This window comes from Daktulosphaira vitifoliae, unplaced genomic scaffold (assembly GCF_025091365.1).
Source record: "Daktulosphaira vitifoliae isolate Bord-2020 unplaced genomic scaffold, ASM2509136v1 Scaffold_2, whole genome shotgun sequence".
NCBI lineage: Eukaryota > Metazoa > Arthropoda > Insecta > Hemiptera > Phylloxeridae > Daktulosphaira > Daktulosphaira vitifoliae.
The window spans coordinates 28,543,270-28,569,123 of record NW_026099573.1 but is presented as its reverse complement, the minus strand read 5'-3'; the positions used below and the strand labels follow the sequence as shown (position 1 = coordinate 28,569,123).

Here is a 25,854-nt window from a genome sequence, read left to right as displayed (position 1 = left end):
AGGGTCAAATGTTCACAAAAATATATAAAATGATAGGTAATTATCTAAGGTATCTATAAAAAAAAAAATTATATTGATTCGGTCATTTTTAAAAAAGTTATGGCAATTTTAAGTAAAAAAAAATGAAAAAATATCGAAAATTAGCGATTTTTAAATTTGTAATTTTTTGGGGGATTTCCCCCGTTTACGAGGAACGAGGGATTTTTTTTCAATTTTTGAGGGTAATGTCTTCAACTAGATACGATTTGTGATCTTTTGACATATTTTTCATCAAAATTGGTTCAGTGAGAGCTGAGATTGAGAGTATACAGACACAAAAAAAAAAAAAAACACATCATAGTAAAATTAATACCTTCTCAGCTTCGTATTGAAGCCAATACAATAGTCATATTATATCTATATAATATGTAATAATTTGTTATCACAATATACCGGCTATTATGAATATAGCTACCGTTCCGAACGTCTGGTGTCGTTCGCTCCCGCCAATTATGAACTAAGATAGTACTATCAACGCTAAAACAGCTGCAAACTCTAGCAGCGACATTATCACATAGATAATAATATATTGGCACGATTAAAGATATAATACCTATTTTACCTTTAATTGCGTATATTAGTAAGTTCGTCATCAATGTAATGATAATAATATAATTGTAAATTATCATTATAATTTATCAAATGATGAAACATCTTATTTTTGTATAAAAATAACATTTTTAAAATAATAGGCACCAGAAATTTTGGTATGGGCAGCTGCCCACCCTGCCCATACGCTAGAACCGCCACTGTCCCTCCATCTCTTTTTTGGTCTTTCTCTCATAATATTATAATGTATAATTTTCCTATAAAATCACTAACATTAAATACCATTATTTTTTATTTTAATGTACCACAGGTTTTTTCAGAAAATTAGTTTTCAATCGAAGTAATAAAATTAAAATTTCGATTGGTAGTACACTAAATCGCCGCCTTTCTAACTATATACTTGTTTAAAAAATATCATTCACATTTGTTTTTACCTTCAATTTTAAGAATTTAAAGAAAAAACTGCTTTTCTTACATCAAGTAAAACTAATAAAAGTAAAATCTATATCAATTTAAAGCTATTTAATCACATTATGTGGATAAAAAATTATTAACAAAAAAAATTGTTAGCTTTAATAAAAAAATGACAATTTTAATACATAAAATTACCGTTTTTCAATTTTCGAAAATATTTCGGAAAACCTAAATTCCGACTGTACTGTGATTTTTTTTTTATTTCGATACATTTCTAATAAAAAAAATAAATTAAAAATGTATGAATTTTCTATACTATACAATAGTATGTCATAAAGTGATCAAAATGATCACTACAAGCATGTTGATGTGCTTAGTTATATTAATGCATTATTTCGAATGATCAAAACTTTTATATATTTATACAAAATTATAAACAGTTAATTATTTTAAAAACAGTAGTATTAATAGAATAGAAATTATCCTGAATGTTGAATTTTCTTATAATTATGTACATATAGGCTTGAATTTTAACCATAGAGTGTTGTTTTTTGCAACTATATTTATAGTTCGTTTTTGAAAAGTCATCGGAATTAATGTTTTTTCACATGGTAATACTTCATATTTACTTAACAACTCAGAAAGAGCAAGTTTCATTTCTAATTCAGCGAAACGTTTACCTAAATAATAATGATTATTATTAAACACATTTAATTAAGTAATGAATTGTAATATTCAAACGATAACTATAAAGATTTGTAAAATATTAGAGGTACATAAACAGGTACTATCACCCATTGATAAAACCTCTTATGAAAATATTACCCTTTCTATGCAATGCTATCAAGTTTAACCTTATATACATTTTTTGATTAATTAAGTGGTTCATGATAAATGAACCACCTTGTTCAAGGTCATCCGTTTAGCATAGAATTTATCAATTATTCGTCAAATAACTATAATATCGTAAACAAATATTTTGGCGTTTTTAAGTTGTGTAATGAGAATTTTAGGACAAGTACTTATTGAGTTACAGGTATTTTAATATTTAGAATGGGTATGGAACGCAGCCGGAGAATACGTACACTAATAAGAGATACATCCACCTTCGCGACACCCTATGTATTATATTGTTTGTAACTTAAAGGTGGTACTTGTCCTAAAATTGTTAATCACCAATTAAAGAAAAATTTTTTTTTAATTTCATAATAAATTTAAAATATTTATTTTTTTCATCAAAATGATAATTGTATAAAAAATGATAAGCATTATTAGTTAGATATAAGACACATGAGCTTCTTGAGCACGTGTAACCCACGAATAAATGTCTAAAATATTGATTATCTTACCTAAACAAACTCGTTGTCCTTCACCAAACGGTAAATATATGCCACTTTGTCTCTTATTATTTTCTTCGGGACTAAAACGTTCTGGATCGAATTTCATAGGGTTAGGATAATACACTGGATCCATATGTATACTGTAGGCTGGTACTATAATTTTCATGCCCTTAGGCAATACCAAATTTTCATTAGGCAGTTGATAGGGTACAGAAACTTCTCGGATAATTATAGGTAATGGTGGATATTTACGAAGTGTTTCTGTAAAAAAATTAATGTACAATTTTTAATTAACAATTATATGTTGATAATTTTTATGTTTATCTCGAATATATCATTAAGCCTTGTGATTTAAATTTGATTACTTTTTATTTTAATCAAAAAGATTCCGAGAATAAATTATTTAAAATTTTACTGCATAAATGTATTTGGCTATTAATAAAAATTATAGTTATAAATAAAATATAATTTTGAAATTTAATAAATTTTTATTGTTTTGTAACTAAACGAGTTACTCTAAGTTAAAATTTTGAATTATTATATAAATCAACATTAATTATCGAAATTATTAAGAATTATATTATAATAATATATTACAAATTATTAAAAACCTAAAAGGTTGAAAAATTGAGTAATTATTTTATATATTTTATTTAAAACTCCCTCACTGAGTTACGTTTATTGAATATGATACCATAAGATTTGTGATATTTTGCATATCGTTGAATAAAATCGGTTCAGTGAGAGCTGAGAAAAAGTAATGACAGATACAAAAAAAAACCCAGCACAGTAGGGTCGCGGCACAATAGAGACGTGGCAAAGTTGGGACAAGTATAGATGATGTCTGACAGTGATTAAAATCACTATAATAAAAACACATTAATGCAAATCTTTGATAGTGTTTAATTTTTAAAATGAATTGTTGGATTATTCTAAAAGCTACATCCTATTTCCTTAATTATATCGTGATTACAAGTTATATGATTTATAAGTATAATACATGAATTAATAATTATCGTAGTAATTATATTTAGTATTAAATTGATATTTAATAATTAAGTATTATAATTTTTACCGTAAAATTATAAAAAGTTATTAAATAGCTGTATATTTCGTTACTTCTGTAGTAAACGTGAAAAACAGTTGTATCCAGTGGCATGCCCTGGGGGGAGAAGGTTAGGGGTCATATCCCGCCCCATTGCGTTTTTTTTCTAGTATCGAGTACCTAACAGCAATAATTGAATAAAGTTGTAATTATTACATTGTAAATTTGTATAACAACATTACATCATATCATATCATACAAAACACAAAATATTCATAAATATTTTAATGAGGCTTGACCCTCTAAAGCCCCCTTATTAATCTTTTTCTAATTCTTTCACTCCCATTAAATGTATTTAGATGTATTAATACCTATTAGTTATGACATCCCTCCACATTTAAAATTCCTGGGTACGCCACTAATTGTAACTATGGATTTATCGAAAGAAAAAAGAAAGTTAACATTCTTTAATTACTGTAGCCTTTCTTTTATTCTGTATTTTAAATTAAAAATAGTATTTCAAATAAAAGAGACATATAAAAAGTGTTTGGAAAAAAATTATATTGATCTTAGCATTTTTAAAATACTTATAGTGATTTAACTTAAATAATAAAATATGAAATCGAAAATTTCATGTTTTCTATTTACTATAACCTTCTGTACATAGAAAATAAGTCATCGGGACAAATTTTTTTTTAAACTTATAGTACATAATATAAGCTTTATTTTAACATATGTTTTGTACTCAAAGTGTTTAAGGAATATTTTATAATATTTTTGTACAAAAGTTGCTATTTTTAATACATCTCTGTGTGCAGATTAAGACTCAGATTTTCAAAAAATGTATACCAAATTAAACGGAAAGATTTAAGGTACTTGTATAAAATAAAATAATTTTGATTCATTTATTTTTAATAAAGTTGTGACAGTTTTAAGAAAAATAAATTTTTAAATTGTCAAAATTTACCGATTTTAAACATTTTGAATTTTAGGGGGGTTTCCTCCATTTACGAGAAAGGAGAGAATTTTTTCAATTTTTAAGAGTAATGTTTTCAAAAAAAATTTTTGGTCTTTTAACGTATCGTTAAAAGAAATTGGTCCGGTAATAGTCGGAAAAAGTGGAGACACAAAAATCACATCACAATATAGTTTTACTAATTATACTTAAAAGTTATAAATCAATACCTTTTTAGCTGCGTATCGAAGCTTAAAAATATTTGTGAAATATAAATTTTAATAATATAAAAAATATTGTGAAATTTGACAGATTCGCATCAAAGCTATTTTTATGATGATTTCTATATATGACGCCACATATGCTGGTTTTTTTAAATCCATTCCACTTGGAGAAAATTATACTATCTTTAAATTTTCTGGTTTATTAAAATTGACCAATACTCACGTAAGTTAAAAAATTAGATTTTTTTAAACTATTAACTTAACTTTTGTTATTCAATCTATTTAAGACAAAAAATAATAATTTTTTTGAAAATGTATTTTTAAATAATTTTAATTTATATTTTTTATTATTATTTATGATTGCATCGATACAGACTTAAAAATATTATTTAGGAGATAGTTTATCAAAAGATGCTGGATCATATATTTATTTGGAGAATTCACCTCCAAAACTCCAAAAAATTGATTTAATCTTTTTTGTTACTGAAAATATCCCCCCAAAAAAAAATAAAATTTAAAAATCAGTTGATTTTTAAATTTTCAAATTAAAAATTCTATAACCTTTTTAAAATACTTAAATTAAAAATTCTATAACCTTTTTAAAATACTTAAATAATTCTGAATTTTTATTGGTAATATTTCAGATGATTATATTTCTATTGGTATATCTATATCCTTAAAAACTACAAAAAAAAAGTTTTTTTAATTGATTTAATATTATAAAAATTTTTTACTTTATAGAGAATCGATTGCCAAATATTGTGAAAAGTTATACTATTTTTTTGTTAAACTGGTTAATTTTGTGTAGTTTTTTCATTTTCCATATCTATTGAATTGTATTTACGTGTAATTATATTAAATTTTGTATAGTTCACTCTAATATGTGAATAATATTTGATAAGAATAGTCAAATATTTCTAGGGTATTGTAATGAAATAATTTTTCGTCGATAAGGTTTTGTTATTAACTGTCAGATTTTAAAATGTACTGGTGTACTCTGTAACAGAATCTTTAAAGCTTTCTCCTGACAAATGTAAAAATGTACATAAGAACCTTTAAGTTATCAAACTATGTAATACTAGATATATAATTTCATCATAGAAACTCATAGAATTTTTATAGTTTAAGGTTATATTAACACTAAATTTTAAAATATGTCATACGTTATATGTTATAATAAAGTTATAAAAACATTATTATAACATTATTTGAAAAATAATGTTATTAGGGTAGTTGTTATTTCCAAATTATTTGTTTACTCACGTGACAAAATAATATTATTTTTTCAGAAAATTTTAACTTTTACCTGATAAAACCATATCTAAGTATTTAAGAGAATGTAAGAACTCCTTTTTGTCTTTTGTGCTATTCATAAGTTTTGCATTTGAAATATTTTCACGTAAACGATCTTGAATGTCTTTATTTAGAGCAAGTTCATATAAGCAGAAACACATTGTATTGGAAACTGTCTCAAATCCAGCAACGAACATAATAAATGCTTGAGCTATTATGTCTGTTTCTTTAAAGTTAACTGTCGAAATAAAAAATTACACAATTACAAAACTGGAGCGCGGAATTACAAGCATTTATAAATTTGTTTAAGTCACTTTAAAGGGTCCCAAGTTTGTTCAACTCTGTCGAACAATTATATAGTAGCGTAGAATATTTTTAGTTTTAGGAACAATAAACCCCTAATTCCACCCAAAACTATAACATCAATAAAAACCATACACATTGTTAAATTTCAAGTTCATTAATAAAAATTTATACTGCTGATGGTGTGTTCAAAATAATTTAAGGCGTCTGGGTACCGACTGCTTTTTAGTCAAAAACTACCCGTTTTTGTTCCATCAGTAAGACGAAACTACTGATGCGATATGAATTCTGAAAACATATCTGAATTCAGCATTATGTCACTTAGGTATCGGTCAGCCCATTTTTTTCAATTTTTGATGTTTTTAACCCTTAAGGACAGTTTACATTTTTGAATAATTTTTTCAAAATAAATTTTTGCGTTGAAGGAATCACAATTTCAAAAAAGTGGCCTGACCGATACCTAAGTGACATGATACTGAATTCATATTTGTTTTCTGAATTCTTATCGAATCAGTAGTTACGTCGTATTGATGGAACAAAAACGGGTTGTTTTGTATGTTCAAACTAATGAATTTCAAACAGTAGCAGTTTTTTCTGACATGCTTGTGCGCGTATGTACGTTATCCGCAGCAGCTATTTTATTGCTCATAGAGTTGTGTAGGGCAATACCGACTGCCTTAAAATAGTTACAAATGCATACTTGATTTTACATCTGTATATATGAAATTTGCTCTTATCTAATGACTGACAAAACTATCATTGCATAATACGAAACAAATTTTGTTGTTATATTCCTATATAAAATGTTGTTAAATAAATGGGGAGTCATAAAAAAATATTGCTATCAAAAAAAAAAAATGAAAAAAAAAAAGAAGTAATGTTTTTTTTTTAATAGCACTTATGTAAAAAAATTAACATACCGGTTGTAAACACTAGCACAAAAGTTAATAACGAACAAGTAGTTCAGGTTCTACACAAAAATTACTCAAATTATATTTTACAAAAATTTATTTAACTTCAAATTATTTTGTATAGATTTTTAATGCAATAACTTGTTACTAGATAAATCAGATAATTATTTCATAAATCATTCAACCAAGTCAATACAACTAATAGATCCTTATTAGTTGCAGTTAGAATTTTGAATCAAAATGATTTATTTTGTTTTTACGCTGACAGTTAAAACGATAACAATATTATCACGTTATACGTTTTAAATAATTAGAAACGTTATGGATTTATCATGTTTTCCGTTTTAATTATTGATAACTTTTTAGTCTATTAGCAATTAACTCGACATTACTCAAATGTGAGAATTTTTTTCACATAGTTTTTATGCTGAAACACTAACTTGATCGTAGTTATTTCCCCCCCAAATTTATTGTACCTAATAAGTTATAACGAATCATCAATATGTTTTACTTTTCTGCTTAATTTTGTTTTATATTGTTTTTAGTTATTTTTGATGTTTTGATTTTTGTTTTATTTTATTTAAAGTAATGTGTTTGTCATTATTATATATTTTTCGTTAATCGTTGTACTTTTTTTAATGTTTTATGATTTCAATCGTTTTATGGTAATTATAACGTAATGAAAACGCTTACAAGTTCTGGTTTTGACCTACCCAGTATTATTTATAAAAACAAACAGCGGCGTAAATTAAAATGATATTTGCCATGCTTTTAGATTGTATAAGTTAATTATGAAGTGATAATAAAATGTCGAATGTAAATTTATTACCTGTAGGTTCTAATTTGTTGACAATCAAATCTTTTCTTGCATTTAATAAAAGTCCTATGAGATCGTTTCTAACAATATTATTTTTTTCTCTATAATCTAAAATTTCATAAAATGCACACTGAAAAAATTTCATAGCTTCTACCGGCCAATCAGATATACACAACATTTTTCTTAAAGTTGGCGAAATAAATGTACACATGTCTTTTATAGATATTCTTAGTGATGGTGCAAAGACAGCTTTACCAAACTTTCGAAAATATGATTCTTCGTCGTTTAAAACATTTAAATTAATTCCAAAAATGGTAGTGCCAATAACATCTGTAGAGTAATTTCCCATTATATTCCAAATATCGAGGGTCTCCGAATTATTTAGATGCGAGGCCAACTTTTCCATCAGCACATTGCTGCATTCTTTAATTTGTTCTTGCATTGCTTGAAGTTTGGAAGACGTGAATATTGGGGTTATTTTGTGTCTCATAACTTTCCATTGCTTACCTTTCATGGAAAATAGGTTATTAGCTAGAGGAGTGGCATTTATGTCAACTGAAAATCCACGATCAGTGAAATGTTGAAAATCATTGATAAGAACTCGCGTAATAAGTTCTGGACTGCGCACTAACAATGTCGGTGTTCTCATTTGAAACATCCCATAGTATTTTTGTCCAATACATTCCTCATACAATCTTAAAAATAAGTTTGTAGTGTTTTCACGTCCACGCATCAAATCAAAATAACTTCCAAAAAGAGTCACTGGTTTAGCAAATGGCACATTTCTTTTTCTCCAGTAATTAAAAGTTGAATTACAAAAATAATAAAATAAAATAACTAAAAATAACATTATTGTATTTGTATAAAGTAACCACACAGAAGAATAATTCAAAATCATGATTGTTTATTCATTGAGACTTGATAGACTAATGATCCATATCACGAGCCTAACGACCAATTAATAAATTGCTTCTTTCAATATTTCATTATCAGTATTGACAAAGTAAATTAAAAATTCTAGATAAAATTTTAAACGTATAATTATTATTTTGAACACTGTATGATTTTTTATTACACATAACAATTTTTTATATATTTATGTACACCATTGATGATTAAAATATTGTGCGATTACTAAGAGAAATTTTATAATGAATTCGAGAATATTTTTTTCAGTAATTTTTTTATCGTCATCTGAAAAATTGGTTTTATATCTCTTGACGATTATTACTAAATAAATTGTATAACTGTTTAATTTGTAAAGAAAATAAAAATAGTTAGACTATTAGAAGCCATTATTGATTAATTTTGATAATTGTAAACTTTAGATTATAAAAAACACATTTTTACACAAATTTTTTTTTTTTTACTACACATATATAAAAATAATTGTCTACTTTGTTATTTTATATGACAAAAATTTTGTTTAATTTACCATCGACATTATTCTTTAAATTTTTAAGTTAAATGCTTAAATTTTAACTACAATCTATTATTGACTACAGTAGTAATTCAACTTGCCGTATCTCAAAAATAAATAAATAAAACTAAGTTGGGTTAAGTTAGTTTAGATGAAATAAGTTATTACTTACTTTTCGTTTTTAGTTGTAATCGAATAATTGATGTATAAGTCAATAAACATTTTTCGACGATTCTGATATTCTGAATTTATTGCATTAAAATACGACAAATTGGCCAAATATTGTGTGTTACGTTGAAGATAAAAATATTTAGAAATATTTAAGTGCTGTAATTGATACTACCAAATTCTATGTCATTGGATGAATGTAACACACGTTTCACTAAAAATGAAAATCAAAAGCAGTATGTGTTGATACTAAATTTTTAATAACAATTCATTAAAAAAGTAAATTTACATTATACATTTTTATTTTTGGTAGTACAACAATATCGTCAAAATTATCTTAACAAAATATGGTCTAAAATAATGACTTTACAGTAATTTTATTTTAATATAATTTTTACTTATGTTTGCAATTAAAATAATAAACTTAATGTTATTTTTTTTATAAAAAAAAAGGTAAGTATTTAAAGTATGGTTAAGTAAACATTATTAATATTCAACGAATATTATGTTCGAAAACAAATCTTATATTTTATTTAAAATATCATGTATCTAGTCAAATAATATAAGTTTTTAAAATTAAGTAATTTTTTTTACTTTTTACACTTAAATTTAAGTATTACAGAAAAATGTTTGCTTCCCTTTTTATTCAATAATACATTTTTAAATACATTTGGTTATATTCCATTTTGATATATATTCAATATTAATAGAGATATTGACATTAAACAAAAAAAAATATTTCTCAACAATTATAAAGTTATAATTTATTTAAGTTATATTTTTATTAATATTAATAGTAATTTTTTACGATTAAACAAATGCTATTTAGTAAAATCATAAACTATTATAATAAAATTAATTGATTCTAAGGTCAGGAGTTGTTCTGATATTAATGTTAAATTTACTTGAATTTTTTTCAGTTCCTCTCAAATAATTTAATGAACATTTGATTTTTTTAAGTATGTCTTATGGGAAGGATAAAATTAAGATACTTGTGAAAAGAATTTTTTACCCACAAAAAACGTTAGAGCAATATAGAGTTTAAAATATTAAAAAAACGGTAGCACAGTAGGGTCGCCATACATGGTAGACGTGGCATAATTTGGACAAGTATAGATGAAATCTGACAGTAATTAAAATCACGATTATAAGAAACACTTCGATGCAAATCTGTACATTGTGCTTAATTTTAAGAAATTGGTGGATTATTCCCAAAGCAAACTTAACTCCAATTTCATTATTTATATCCTACTTACAAGTTTTATGATATATGGGTATAATATATAAATAAATATTTATTTATTTATTAAATATTTAATAAATTTGTTCAAAGTCGATGGCCATTATCACATAGAAGATAAGTCGTCGGGACAAATGTTTTTTTTAAATTTATAGTACATAACATAAACTTTAATTAAAATGTATTTAAAAGACGCAGTATTTCCAAAACATTTTTAAAAGTTTATTTTTGTAAAAAAAGTTGCTATTTTGAATCCCCCCCTGTGTGTAGCTAAAGAGTCAAATTTTTAAAAAATGATATCAAATAAAAGGAAAACACTTTATGTTTCTATATAAAAAAAAAGTTATTTTTATTTGTTCATTTTTAAAAAAATTGTGACAGTTCTAATAAAAAAAAATTTTAAAAATATCGAAATTTATCGATTTTAAAAATCGTAATTTTTTTGCGGGTTTCCCACATTTAGTACAGGGAACGAGGGAAATAGGTACGATTTGTGATCTTTTGACTTATCATTAAAATAAATCGGTCCGGTGAGAGCTGAGAAAAAGTGACAAGAGACACCAAAAATCAATTGCTTATTCATATTAATAAATAATGTATTCCTATATTACTTCAATAACCATATTTTATAAGTATTTACATTAATAATAACTTTTAAGTCCCCATATATAATCTATTAATATAATCAACAATCTTTACAGATATTGATTATATGTACATTTAATTTCATTTATTCATAAAAATTATTAATTATAAGTATCAAACAGTGCAAAACATATGAAATTTATTATAATGAAAACCTTATAGTTGTAATGTTTAGTATCACTCAAAAATATTAAACTGTGATGTTATAAATAAAATTTACCATAGAATGAAAATCAGTTAGTGAATGTTGTGCGTATAAATAAACATATCTAGTACATCTTTATAAAAATAAGTTCCAGATTTCGGAAAAAAAATATGTGTTAAACTTCACAAATTCTATTTTTTTTTTTTTTTTTAATTCACCTGATTTTTAATATCGAGTATTTGAGTTAATAGAATTATGAAAACATCTATAAAATTACTTTATTGAGTAATATGATATTTAAAAAATCTCGATCAGCTAGGAAAAAAAGATTTAATAATACATTTTTTATTTTTCAAGTAGTATAGATAATAAAGCTCGGGGGACAATTAAAATCGAGTTAATAAAATTTGAAGCAGTCTAGCTCATTTAATAAGTTTTAAGAGAATTTGATTATAATGTTTGTTAAGCAGAAATACTTTTAAATTTTAACCATATTCCATTTTTTGGATTTAAGAAAATAGATTTTTTTAGAAACATTAATGGTACATCAGTTTTTTCACAAGGCTCAGCTTTATACTTTGACAATATTTCAACGAGAGCTAATTTTATCTCCATTTCTGCAAATCGTTTCCCTAAAGAACAAGTATTACATAATTTTAAATTAAATGCAATAATAGTAATTTAAGTTGTTACTATTACCTAAACAAATACGAGGTCCATCGCCAAATGGAAGATATGTACAATTTGGACGCTCTGCTTTTTCTTTAACATCAAATCTTTCTGGATTGAATGTATTAGGGTCAGGATAATATTTAGGATCCATATGTATACTATAAACAGGTATAATCACTTGTGTTCCTTTTTCAATAACGAGATCGTCATCGGGTACTTCATAATTACTCGTTGCTTTTCTAATAAGATTCGGGGCAACAGGATATTTTCTTAAAGTTTCTAACAAAAATGAATGTTTTTCAATTTATGAAATGGGATATTTGGAAAAGTTAAGTTAAAATCTAATTTGGAGTTTAAAATTAGCTTATACACTCTATATGACATAAAGTAACAGTACTATAGTGTTATGATACATGAAAGTTTAATTTTCACTAATGTAAAGATAAGAAAAAACTTATCTATAAAATTTTTTTTAATGGAAATAAACATGCTTAAATATATTGTAGTTAATTGAATATGTCTACTGACATACCACAAGCTGAGTCTTAGTCATCAACAATTTAAATGAAAGAGTTTTGTATAAGCAAAATTATTTTTCTGTAGAATTAAAAAAAAATTACATTTTATTTAAAGCTTACCAGCTATAACCATATTTAAATAATGAAGATCCGACAAAAAATCGCTACTAATTTGATTATTGTGTTTGGCTCTCTGTTGAATCAATTCCTCACGTACACAATTTTGAATAGATTCATTCAAAGCGAGTTCATACAAACAAAAACTTATTGTTGATGAAATAGTTTCAAAACCAGCAAAAAACATTAGAAACGCATTTGCAATAATGTCAGTGTATTTGAATGCAACTAAATAAAATATATTTAAGTAACATATAACAGATAAATTTTAAGATATTTAACTTAATTTTTTTCCACTACTACTATATAAAACTAGGTATAAATAATTTTAACTAACTCAAAGAAATACAAACTATTAACAAACTACATTAATTTAATATTTTCCATTTTATTAGACCCCTAATAATACAGAATTACTTTATTTAAGGTGATTGTTTAATTAAAGTGATGTATTGATCACGACTTCAAAATTAAAATATAACATGATTTTAATTTATTTTAAACATTATAAATGAAAAAATGTATCTGAAACTTCTATAAAAAATTTTATCGCAATTGTATATTTGTATAACGATGTAACAAATCTAATAATTATTGATCCAATTATCATTCCATTGAAAAAAATGTTTAAATAACTATTATCTTCTTAGACTATCTTCTAAGTATATTTTTTATTATTTATTACTAATAAAAAAATGTACTTTTTCTTTTTTCATTTTTGGAAAAGCTATTTTTTTATAACATAGAGAAGGTAACATCATTTGGGTTTGTAGATAAATGGTAAGTCTGTACTAGTGTACATATACTCTATCCACATTCTTTACAAACTCAATGTAACAAAATTCTTCTAACTTGTTAAGTATTTGTCTTAAAATTGTTATCGACCCATTAGCTAGAAAGAGGATAAAAAAAAACTATTACAAAAAATATGAAAAATAGTTATAAACTATTGCATAATTTATTTTCTTATTAGTGATTAATAAAAATATATACATTGGATATATTCTAATTAGGTATTAATTATTAAATATAATTAAACGAAATTATAATAGGAACAAAAGTTTTTGGCTTTGTCATATCTTAATGACTCACGCTGTATATGTTGAACAGCGATAGCAAACAAATATAGAGATATAAATATATCAAAATGATTCCATAATTAAAGGTACAATGTAATATTTAGTCATAAAGTTATCAAACAAACAATATAGCATTTATATTAATAGTCCTAAATATTAACTATATATAAGCTGTAGAAACAAGATTATAGATATGACCATAGTGCATTTTTTTAATAAAATAACTATTTTTAACCATTTTAAATATAAAATTTTAATTTTTTAATACTTGTATGAGTACATATATTTAAATATACATATAATTAAAAATCATGTATATTCTAATATTGCATTGTTGTTTAAAATAACTTTAATGCATTAAAAAAAAAAATTTTTTTTCAATAAAATCTAGTTTACCAATAAACATTAAATCTCCTGACATTTTTTCATTAATATTTTCTGATAAATATATTATAAATTTAACTAACTGTGTGCTGTACAACCTTACGAGTTTTTCGTAATGCAGGTATATAAAATCTTATAGTTATTGTTTTATAAATAATTCAATAATTAATTCAGTAATACCTGATGGTTCAGTTTTTTTGACAACTAAATCATTATTTGCTTGTATTAAGAAATCCACAAGATCATTTCGTAAAATGTTGCTATTTTCTCTATTTTTCATAGTATCATCAAAAGCCAATTCAAAAAAGTTTAAAACTTCCAATGGTAATTCTTTTAAATTCAACATATTTTTTAATCTTGGAGATATCATTCCTAATATTTGGGCCAATATTGTCATTAGTGTTGGATTTATGGATGCTCTACCGGCTTTACGAAATGGTGAATCGCAATCTTTGATTGAGTTAAGCTTTAATCCAAAAGCACACGTACCGATAACGTCAGTCGAATAATCTCCCATCATATTCCTCACTTCAATAATACTACATTTTTCTAAATGTCTATCAATTCTTACCAGCAATTCAGCACTACATTCTTTAATTTGATCATACATGTTTTTCAGCATCCTTGATGTGAATGCTGGACTTAACTTATGTCTCATTATTTTCCACTGCTCGTCTTTCATGAAAAATAAATGATTCAACAATGGAGTTCCTTCTGTATCGATATATAAATCTCGATTGACGAAAGAGGTAAAATCTTTAATAAGTATTCGACGGATAAGCTCGGGATCCCGAATCAACAACGTCGGAGTTCTCATCTGATAGAATCCGACATATTTCTTATTTGTGGGGTGTTTATAAATATCATTAAATGATTGTGCTAGGTTTTTAGATCCAATTACAAAATAAAACATGTTCCCGAACAGGGGAAGAGGATGATAATGCGGCACATTTAATTTACGCCAGTAATTGTGAGTAGAAGTTATAAAATAATAAAAAAGTGCAGTTACTATAAAAACTAAGATAGTAACAATGTCATAAAAATTGAAAATCATGTTGAATAACATGGTGTTTACTGTGCGCACAAATGTTTAATACTGCGATGCGTAACACAATCTATGTAATAATTTCCCACAGAAAAATTGGAGTTTGCTCTATGATTTGTTTTGGTATCTAAACACAAGGTGATTCACCAACAATGTCTGACGCAATATTTTCAAAAGTATAATTTTTTTCTTTTTGAATTTAATAGTATCTCAGACACTTTAATTAACATGAAAAAATTGTGCTATTTCTTCTGTTTCCCCCCTATAATTTCACTAACCTATGTTTTTAAAACGGTATCGAACATCTTTTATCTGGCTTAAAAATAAGAAAATTATCTTATAAAATGAGAGATCGATAATGACTTAAACCATTATTTTAAAAGATATAAGTATTTTCACATTGTGACGGGAGTAGAGTGTCGATTCACCTTCATCGTTTATTATTCAATGTTAATACCTTCTAAAATACTAGTTTGAAAGTTGTTATCAACAAACAATTTTCTTAGATCGATAATTTTTTTGTTTGTTAGCCAATTAATCACATAAGCTTCCATTAAAAAAAAACTTAAGTTTATAAAATTTTAAATAGAAAAGTGGGAGAATAGAACTATAATTTTTTTGTGAAAATTAAAGTGAGTAAGTTCTATTTTATAAGTTTAAAAGAATAAATTATATTTTAACTTATACTTTTGAAGATATTGCGGAAGACATAGTTAGCGGATAATTTTTTATAATAATATTACCTTCAAATATGTGAACAGGTATTAATGAACTGATCTGAGTAGGTCAATTAAATTTAACTAGTGATAAAACTTAATTAAAATTAAAAAAAGAGAATACTTTAAACTTAAATGTACTAATTTATACAATAAAAATAATAAAATTTTACGAATTTTGAACAAAAAAAAAAACACAAAAATGATTTTTTGTAAGAATTCAACATTGTGGAGTTGATGTATTTTTAGACTGATATTTGACAATGATTAAAATTACTATCACAAAACGGTTTGATGCGTATTTGAAACATTTAAAAAAAAATTTTAATCAAAATTTCATATTGAACGATGAATTATTTAATCAGATAAATTAAAAAANAAATTTCATATTGAACGATGAATTATTTAATCAGATAAATTAAAAAAACTATCTTGTGTTCACCAAAAATTACATGATTTTTGACTATGAAGGTCGATTAATCATAGAAAATAAGCTGTCAGAACGTCATTCTTTTTTTTAGCGTAGAAAACATTAAATAAGCTATAATTTTATTTAGTTTTTAATAATGTACACGTAGATGATATGGAAAACAGTTCAAAATCAGTCTTTTATACTAGAAATTGTATTATTTTTGGACTCAATAGCTGATATATTGTATTAGCTATAATGTAATGTATGTTGAAAGAAGACACGTTTTTTGAAATATTATCAAAAAATAAAATAAAAATTATTTCATAAGATTTTTAAGCAACCATAACACATTAGTTAAATTTAAATTTAAAATACAGTATGTAATTTGTAAGGTAAATTTATAAATTTGTAATAAGTAAGGTCTAACATATTACCAATAAATATTTATGAATGATCGGTTCATTTCTAAAAAAAAGTTATTTCAATATAGACTAAAAAATAAAATTATAATCATTAATGGTTTAATAAAAAATGTAATTTTTGGAAAATTTTTTCTTTATTACTGGGCCTAAAGTGAATTTGTACAAATTTGGCGCTATTAATTTTAACTAGATAGGTTTTGTAATATTTTGTGGTATTATTAAGCAAATCGGACCAGTTGCATAAAAAATTAATTAAAATAAAATAAAATACGGCTGAATAATACAAAAATTTGTCTGCTACACATTGAAATTAGAAATACACAAATTATTTATATGAGTCTTGAAATGTATGTATGTTTTAATGTATCTACTTAATAATACAAATCTAACAACTTTGTATAATACTTTTAATAATAACAGCTCAATGTGAAATAATAATATAAAAGTAAATTATACTATAGCAAGGTTAAAAAACATATAATTATATGTAATTATAATTACTATATTATAGTACTCGAAATTACAATTTCATAAATTTATTAAAATTAATCCTCATTTAAAATATGACATTCGTTTACACAGTGGTCATGTAAGTCCACTGTGGGATATTATAATAGAGATGCCAGGAAATTTTGGACAAAGAGAATTTTTGAAATATTATTATTAGACATTGTACTAGGTCACTGTATACAACGCCAAAATTGACGCAGGAAATGTAAACTTTTGATTATCAGACAAATTATTGTACCGATTGTCGTTGTCATGTTTATAGTTAATTAGTGTTAGTGCGTCAAATATTGCGTCATATATTTTATGAGTAATTTTATTCTTTCCTTCCACGTATAAATTATATGTGTATAAATTTTATTTTTTAAAAATATATTTTTTTTAATATTACTATTAGTATTATTATATTGTACAATTACACAAAATTATTTAAAGAAAATACCAAAAACTATAAATACAATTCTTATGTATGTTGTTTCGAATTTTTCAGGAGAGCATTTATAAAACAATTTTTAATACGCTGTTGACTAAAAATTATTTCGATTTTTAATACTAGAAAATTCCGTTATTTTTCAAACATAATAAAATATAAATTAAGAAAATTGCCGTCTGGACGGCGCCATAATAAATGAAAATTGTGGAAACACTCAAGAAATAAAGTGTCGTATAGGTAACACGAGGACAAAATTTAACAAATTAAGCGCTTTCTTTAAAAATCATAACGTATCTCTTAAAACTAAAATGAGAAACATAAGGTACTACGTGTTCTTTGTGCTGCTCTGCGGTGTGAATCCTGATCACTGAACAATGTCATTATAAAGAAGATAGAATAATTTGAGTTATGGCTGTATTGAAGAATATTGAAGATACTGTGGACTGACCGGATTATAAACGTCAAACTTCTTAGAAAAATGAATGACATTGAGCTAGTAAACACCATAAGAAAACGCCAGCAACTAGGATTCATAATATATAACGCTGGAATGGTATCCAACATTTAATATAGGTTAGTCACCTGAGGAAGAAGAAGAATGATAAAAATAGTGCTTTACTAAACATTTCTCCGCTCTTCGTCTTTTCTAAATCTCCAAAAGGTTATCAATTAGTCAACATTTTACAATTACTTTTCTTTATTTACCGATTTTGCTAAACGATTCGTCAAAGATAAAAACATACATCGAGTTTAAGCTTTAATTTTAAATTCTATAATTATGAAAAATTCCCCTCAATCCCCAATATAAAGAGAAATATCCCTAAAATTACAATTATTATTAAACAGTTAATGATGATATTTTTATTTTTTAATTTATAATAAAAATAAGTTGATTGACCTTCAGTCAAAAATTATATAATTTTTGGTAGATAAATTTAGTTTTCTTTTAATTTCAAAGAAGCATCGAAGCGTTATACGACAATAGTTCTATTCGTTGTTATAAATCAATTACTACTAATTTAAAAAATTCCTCAACAACACTATGTTGTGTCAATCTCTAAAGTACTCTTTTTATAATTTATGAATTTTCAAAATGTATTATAATTAATATTTTAGTGAACAACAACTTTTTTATATTTCTTATTATAATAGACTATTAAAACATTTCATTGACTTATATACTCTTGTGGTATTTTTTTTTATTAATTTAAATTTAATTAGTAACATTAAGACCCTTAGAATAATTATAATTTTTTTTTACTTAAATATAGTCTAAAAGTTTATTTATAATATTTTATATTAGCTTAGAACCTCAGATGTCACATTTTTTTTTAAAATAATATTATACTAATCTAATAAAAATGTTATATTTACAATATTTTTTTTCTTTACTAACAAAGATTTTTGTTCATTTTTATTATAGTTCAGAATGTAAAAATAAGATCACATGTAAGGAAACAAACAAATTTATTCATTCAAATATAAATATATACAAATATAAATTTTAAATAAATAGTAATAAAATAAATAAAATATGTTAAAAAATAAAAACTATAAACGATATGAATTAAAGTTTATTAAATTTTAACCAAATTCCATTTTTGGGTGTGAATATTGGAGCCCTTATTTGGAATTCTAATGGTACGTCAGTCTTTACACAAGGTTCTACCTCATATCTTGTTAATAGTTCAGTGAGTGCCAATTTCATTTCCATTTCAGCAAAACGTTTACCTACAATAAAACGTGATAATGTTAAATTAACAGATATTAATTATAAAATTTAAACCTGCCTATACAAAAACGTGGTCCATCTCCAAATGGTATGTATGTACAGTTGAGACGTCGAGTTTTTTCCTCTGCAGTAAATCTATTTGGGTCAAACTTCATAGGATCAGGAAAATATTTGGAATCCATGTGTAAACTATAGATCGGTATTATCAATTTTGTACCTTTTTCAATTATAAAATTGTCATCCGAAACAGGATAATCTTCTAATGCTTCTCTAAATAGCAAATTACCCGGAGGATATTTCCTCAGAGTTTCTGGTGTTAAAAAAAAATATATTAAGTATCGTTACATTTATTTAAATCTATATATTATCTATACAAATATTTCTAACCTGATATAACCATTTCTAAATAATACAGCTCTGATAAAAATTCTTTATTAATTTCTTTATTGTGTTTTTCCAACAAATTAACCATTTCTTCTCGAACCCGATCTTGAATAGACTTATTCAAGGCGATTTCATACAAACAAAAACTCATTGTAGATGATACGGTCTCAAAACCAGCAAGAAACATTATAAACGCATTAGCAACAATATCAGTGTATTTAAATTCAACTAAAAATATTAATTATACATCAATGAAATTTATCCTAACTAAGCACAGAAATGTATTCACTAAATACAAGAGTGTAAGCAAAACGTTTTACATGTAATCAAATAATATTAAAAATTATGGGTAATTATTCAATCTCCACCTTTCAAAAATTAACATCACATAATTATTTAAGTATTTTTCTGCGCAACATAAATATTATAATGAGCTTAATGACGTATCAATACATTTTTAATAAACAAGAATTTTGAAATTAAAATTATTTCTTAAAGTTTTATTTTACATTATTATTTAGGAAAAATGTAAATATGACAGTCAATAAGAATTGAACTTNCATTATTATTTAGGAAAAATGTAAATATGACAGTCAATAAGAATTGAACTTAACTAAAATGAAAAAAACGATATAAGAAAAAAAAATTTTTGTAATTTTTTAACAGTAAATAAATCAATAAAATTATTTATATTTTTTTATTTTAGTAAAGTTTTAATTTTATCTAAAGTATCACATTTGAAATGAGGAAAATCTCAATCAATGATTTATTATAAACTTTATTTTTAAAAAATTTTTTTGTAGTAATATATTTATAAATACCTGAAGGTTCTTTTTTATTTATTACCAAGTCTGTGTTGGCTTGCATTAAGCACTGCACAAGATCATTTCTTAAAATATTATTATCTTCTCGGTATTTTATGGTGTCACTAAAAGCTGTTTTGAAAAACTCAACAACACTTGCTGGCATATCTTGTAAATGTAATATTTTTTTTAATGACGGTGAAATCATTGTTACCATTTGACTAAGCAAAGTCTCAAATGTTGGATTAAATACCGCTTTGCCAGCTTTTCGGAAAGGGGAATCGGTATCAGTAATTGAATTGAGTTTTAAACCAAATGCGCAGGTACCAATTACATCGGTGGAGTAATCTCCCAGCATACTTCTTACTTCAAGGATATTGTTCTGCTTTAGTTTTGTATCGATATTTTCTAATAAAACATTACTGCAGTCTTTAATTTGATCATACATATTTTTCAACATGCGAGATGTAAAAACTGGGCTCATTTTATTTCTCATAATCCTCCACTGCTGTCCATTCATAAAAAATAAATGATTAGCGATCGGCGCTGCTTCGACATCTATTGGTATTCCACGATTTATAAAATTAGAAAAATCCTTAATGAGGATATTATGTATAAGTTCTGGATCTCGAACTAACAAATGTGGCGATCTCATTTGATATATTCCAACATATTTACTATTGCTGGGATGTCTATACAATTTTTCAAATACAAATGCCATATTCTTCAATCCAAATGCGAATTCTATGAAATTTCCAAATAAAGGGATGGGGCGATAATATGGTACATTTCTTTTACGCCAGTGATCGTATGTTGATGTACTAAAATAATAAAACACTAAAATTACTATAACAAGAAGTGCTGTTGTCGTGTTCGACAAATAAGAATATAAGTTATAAAGCGTCATATTCGTTCAAATTACATGCATAAAGTACTACAGAATAATAACTTGTTATCCTTTTATTAGTGTCCAACTCCTTCAGTCGTAATCTCCCACTGCAGTATTAATATCTTTATTCTCCGTTTAACATTGCTGGTATTTATTTACATAAATTTTTATTGCGCATTATGCTTTCAAAAATATCGTTAACATTATCCATTAGCATTCACACTTGAAACTAAATTAGATATAAGTTGAAATGTAATTATATTATTTTATATATAAAAAAAATCTTATTTACAAATAGACGAACATTTTTATATTAATATCACTCAGCATTAATCCAAGATAAATAATAATAATAATCTTTGTTACGGAAACAAATTCCAATTTACGAAAATAAATATCACTTAACCGTTTTCTGTAAATTAATATGAATATAAAAACATGTACAAAGTTGGTCAAGTAAGAGAGGAGTAATGATAAATAGTGTCAAAAAAGTTAATTATACAAAACGTGATTGATTAAAATAACGATAAAATTATATATAGTATGATTTTTTATGAATTATACCCCTTATTAATTTGTGAAATAATAAAAAAAAAAAAATAAGCTAGTATTTAATTTATTTTTATATTTATTTCACTAGTTGGATCTAAAATATTTACGAGAAAATAAGGTATAAAGTATATAAAGTGTGGTGTCAAAACTTGGTTAGTGTTGTACAAGGACGAAAAATACTGTTTGAATGAATCAACAATTTCAAGTCTGTTATCTATTTCCTCGTCAAAATATGACTATGTACGGTATATTTTTGCGAGTTGAAAAAATTCAGAAATTACTTTATTCGAATGTTGTACATTATTTTAATAAGAATTATAATGACGAAGCATTTATTTCTCAAATAGGTCTATTCTAAGTATGAACTTAACTGTTTAGACATTTTATAAACATGGTGAACCTGATGAACTTTTTTATTACACTTTAAAATTTTTTGCTTAACTAAACAGGGAATGTTGAATTTATACGGTATGGCTTAGGAATATAACTATTAATTACATGATTTAAATAAAAGTAAAAAAAATAATTATATTATCATTGATATCACTAAAAGAAAAATTATCATTCCAATTTGTGATCTTAAGTAAAATACAATTGAAGTATAATTTCTTCTCTTCGCAATGAAATATGTGTTTTTGAGTAAAAGACTTTCATAAATTGAGCATTTTAAAAAAAACTTTTAAATACGTATGCAATGAATCAATAGGTAAAAAACGATCTACTGCATTATCGACAACGGCAAGAAATGAATTAGAAATAACAAGATGTAGAATTGCATCTTTACATTTCTATATTATCATATTAGGAAAATTGAGAAAGGATATTTGATTATTAAAATACATTGTTTCAACATTTTTAAAGTATCCTTTGATAAAATGTCGAAAATGTATATTTAGATTAAATATACGTTGAGTTGATAATTATAGATTGATTGTTAATGTGATTGTGAACAAATAAAATCTCAATAAAATCACTTAAAACTAATAATGATTTAAAGGGAATAGTTTTACGAATGACTATTAAAACGCCGCCACTTAGTAATAACGAACTAGTTTGAATATTTCGATCATGTCTGCATATGACATATAATTAAAACTATATTTGATTATAAAAATCAATATTCGATTCATGATTTTTAACTTAGTTTGATAGTAAAGTTAAATGAGATAATGTGATGGTAAAAAGAAAAGTACGAACTTTTGAGAAGGAAAAAACTAGTTTTTTTGGCTTCAATACGATGCTTATAGATGTTTTACTATGCCAAGTGTGTTAATTTATATGTCTGTTACCACTTTTGCTCAAAAATACCTAAAAATGTTAAACATTGTATTTAGTTTGAATGATAACGTAAAAAAAAATATATTTCCTTCTTCATAAATAGTGATATCCCTCGAAATAAGTCGACTTTTAAAATTTGTAAAATTCAATACATTTTAAACTTGTTTAATTTAAAATTGCCATATTTATTTGAAAAACTAATAAATTAAAACAAATTTTTATTATATCAAGGTATATTATTTTTATTTGACAATTTTTTTTTCCTGAAAATCTAATTCCTTTTATCCATGAAAGGGTTCAAAATAGAAAAATATTATCTTTAAACATATTTCAGAGATTCTGTGTTCTTCATATATATATTAACATTTAAGATAGATTGCATAAATTTAATATATCTTCTTATTTTTTATTTAACTATACTATACTAATGTTTGACAAATAATATTTATAACTATAATGATTTTAAGTTAACTACTATCCAAAGAAGAATTACGAATGCTATTAAATACTCATCACTTTTGTCTAACATGATTAAAATCTAAAATTTATTTCATAACAATACATATTTATAGAGTTAAAATTTGTTACTAGAAATATTTATACCTACATTGTAATAATACGATTAAAAGTTTTTAAATTGTTAATTTTTATTAACTAATTTCATATTGTTTCAATTATTTCTAGATAAGAAGCATTTTTTCTAAGTTCTGGACTATCTAACAAAACTTAAATATTAAAAAAGTACGTGTTTAGCGTTGTTAATGGTAACATTGTTTCCGAAATACGAATTCGCGACTTTTCAGTAATTTTTTGTGGCTTTTAATTTTAATTTTTTTTAGTTTTTAAATTATTAATATTTTTAATATAGTTTTAATTTTACTTAATTAAAAAAGAGCTAAATATCTTTAACAAAAAGTGTTTTAAATATATCCAATACATACGATTAATTTGACGTAATATTCGTCTAAATTATTAAAAATTACTGAAGAATAACTTTTTAACTTTAATTACACCATACTCACTTTACAATTGAGTCTCGTACTACATTTTATAAATTTATTGCTGGCCGCAAAATATTTGCCGATAGTAAAGATTGATTTTAAATTTTATTGTTGTCTAAAATTAGTTAAAGAAGAGAATAATAATATAATTATCTATAATATAAAATTCTATATTATATAAAATTCCTTTCATATTAAGCTAGATATTTTCATTATTAGGTTAATATTTCTGTACAATTTTATACAAAAATTAATTATTAATACTAATTATTTATTTTAAAGGAAATCTAAAAAATCAATTTAATTCATCTATGAACAAGTTATTCCTTTTTAACATTTTTTAAATAGATAAAATAAATGTAATGTTAATTTTAAATCTTTTAATTTTTTGTGTGTTATTGAACATTAAATATATTTTATGATTATCCCTTAAGCCTTATAAGGGTAATAACAATATTTATTTTATTGGAATCAGATTTTAAAATTCTAAGCTAATTAACTTATTTTAAATAATCACGATAGCAATTATCCGTCAAAATAATTTGATAAACATGACACAAATTTACACTCTATTAAAATCATGGAAAAAAACGGTAGCACAGTGGGGTCGCGGCATAGTGGAAACATTTCCTACTATGAATGTTATGATTTAATTTTGTAGTTGAAACCTATCATATCAAACTTGATTCGTCAATAAATACTTTGAAAACATTAGAAATTAATGATTTTAATTGTTTGTATGGAGGAAATTGAATAACTAACTGTTTAATTGATAAATTAAAATTTTTTTTCAATTTTTGAGGGTAATATCTTTANTATGGAGGAAATGGAATAACTAACTGTTTAATTGATAAATTAAAATTTTTTTTCAATTTTTGAGGGTAATATCTTTAACCTAGATACGAATTGTAGTCATTTGACGTATCGTTGAAAAAAATAAATAAAAAATTTGTTACTTATGAATAAATACACTGGACTACAAGAAACTTTCATCAGAAGCAAAAATTTACTTTTCTAAATCAACTTCTCGCGTTGTTTTCAAATCTGCAATTAGACTTTTTCAGTTATACATTTTTATATTATACTAATTACATATAAAATAATAATTAAAAAAAAAAAAACGGTAGCACAGTGGGGTCGCGGCATAGTAGAGACATTGCATAGTAGGGTCCAGTATAGATTTAATCTGACAGTGATTAAAATCACTATCATAAGAAACGCTTCGATGCAAATCTGTAGATAGTGTTTAATTTTAAAAAATTGATGGATAATTGCAAAAGCAACATCAACTTCTATTAAAATAAAATACAAAACCCATAATTATCATACAAAAATAGTATATTTTTCAATATGGTAGCCATTTGCGTATAGAAGATAGATCGTCGGGACAAATTTTTTTTTT

At 24.5% G+C, this 25,854-nt stretch overlaps 2 protein-coding genes across 2 annotated transcripts in view; both read right to left on the bottom strand.

Annotated features, from left to right (window-relative positions):
* Positions 1–8,858, bottom strand: part of LOC126898088 (uncharacterized) — a 15,247-nt gene extending 6,389 nt beyond the window's left edge. Inside the window, exons 1-4 of the mRNA XM_050672037.1 lie at positions 7,903–8,858; positions 5,873–6,097; positions 2,352–2,603; positions 1,511–1,682 (exon numbers count right to left, since the gene is read on the bottom strand). Of these exons, the coding sequence (XP_050527994.1) occupies positions 1,511–1,682; positions 2,352–2,603; positions 5,873–6,097; positions 7,903–8,788 (1,535 nt within the window). The 5' untranslated portion in view covers positions 8,789–8,858. The remainder of the gene's footprint in view (positions 1–1,510; positions 1,683–2,351; positions 2,604–5,872; positions 6,098–7,902) is intronic.
* Positions 8,859–9,482: 624 nt separating this feature from the next.
* On the bottom strand, positions 9,483–21,686 carry LOC126898087 (uncharacterized). The gene is made up of 8 exons (XM_050672034.1): positions 20,751–21,686; positions 19,933–20,157; positions 19,604–19,855; positions 19,383–19,544; positions 14,459–15,367; positions 12,819–13,043; positions 12,208–12,459; positions 9,483–12,140 (listed from the first exon to the last, which is right to left on the bottom strand). The coding sequence occupies exons 1-8, from the start codon at positions 21,637–21,639 to the stop codon at positions 11,971–11,973; spliced, it is 3,084 nt and encodes a 1,027-aa protein (XP_050527991.1). The 5' UTR covers positions 21,640–21,686; the 3' UTR covers positions 9,483–11,970.
* Between the last annotated feature and the right edge of the window lie 4,168 nt (positions 21,687–25,854).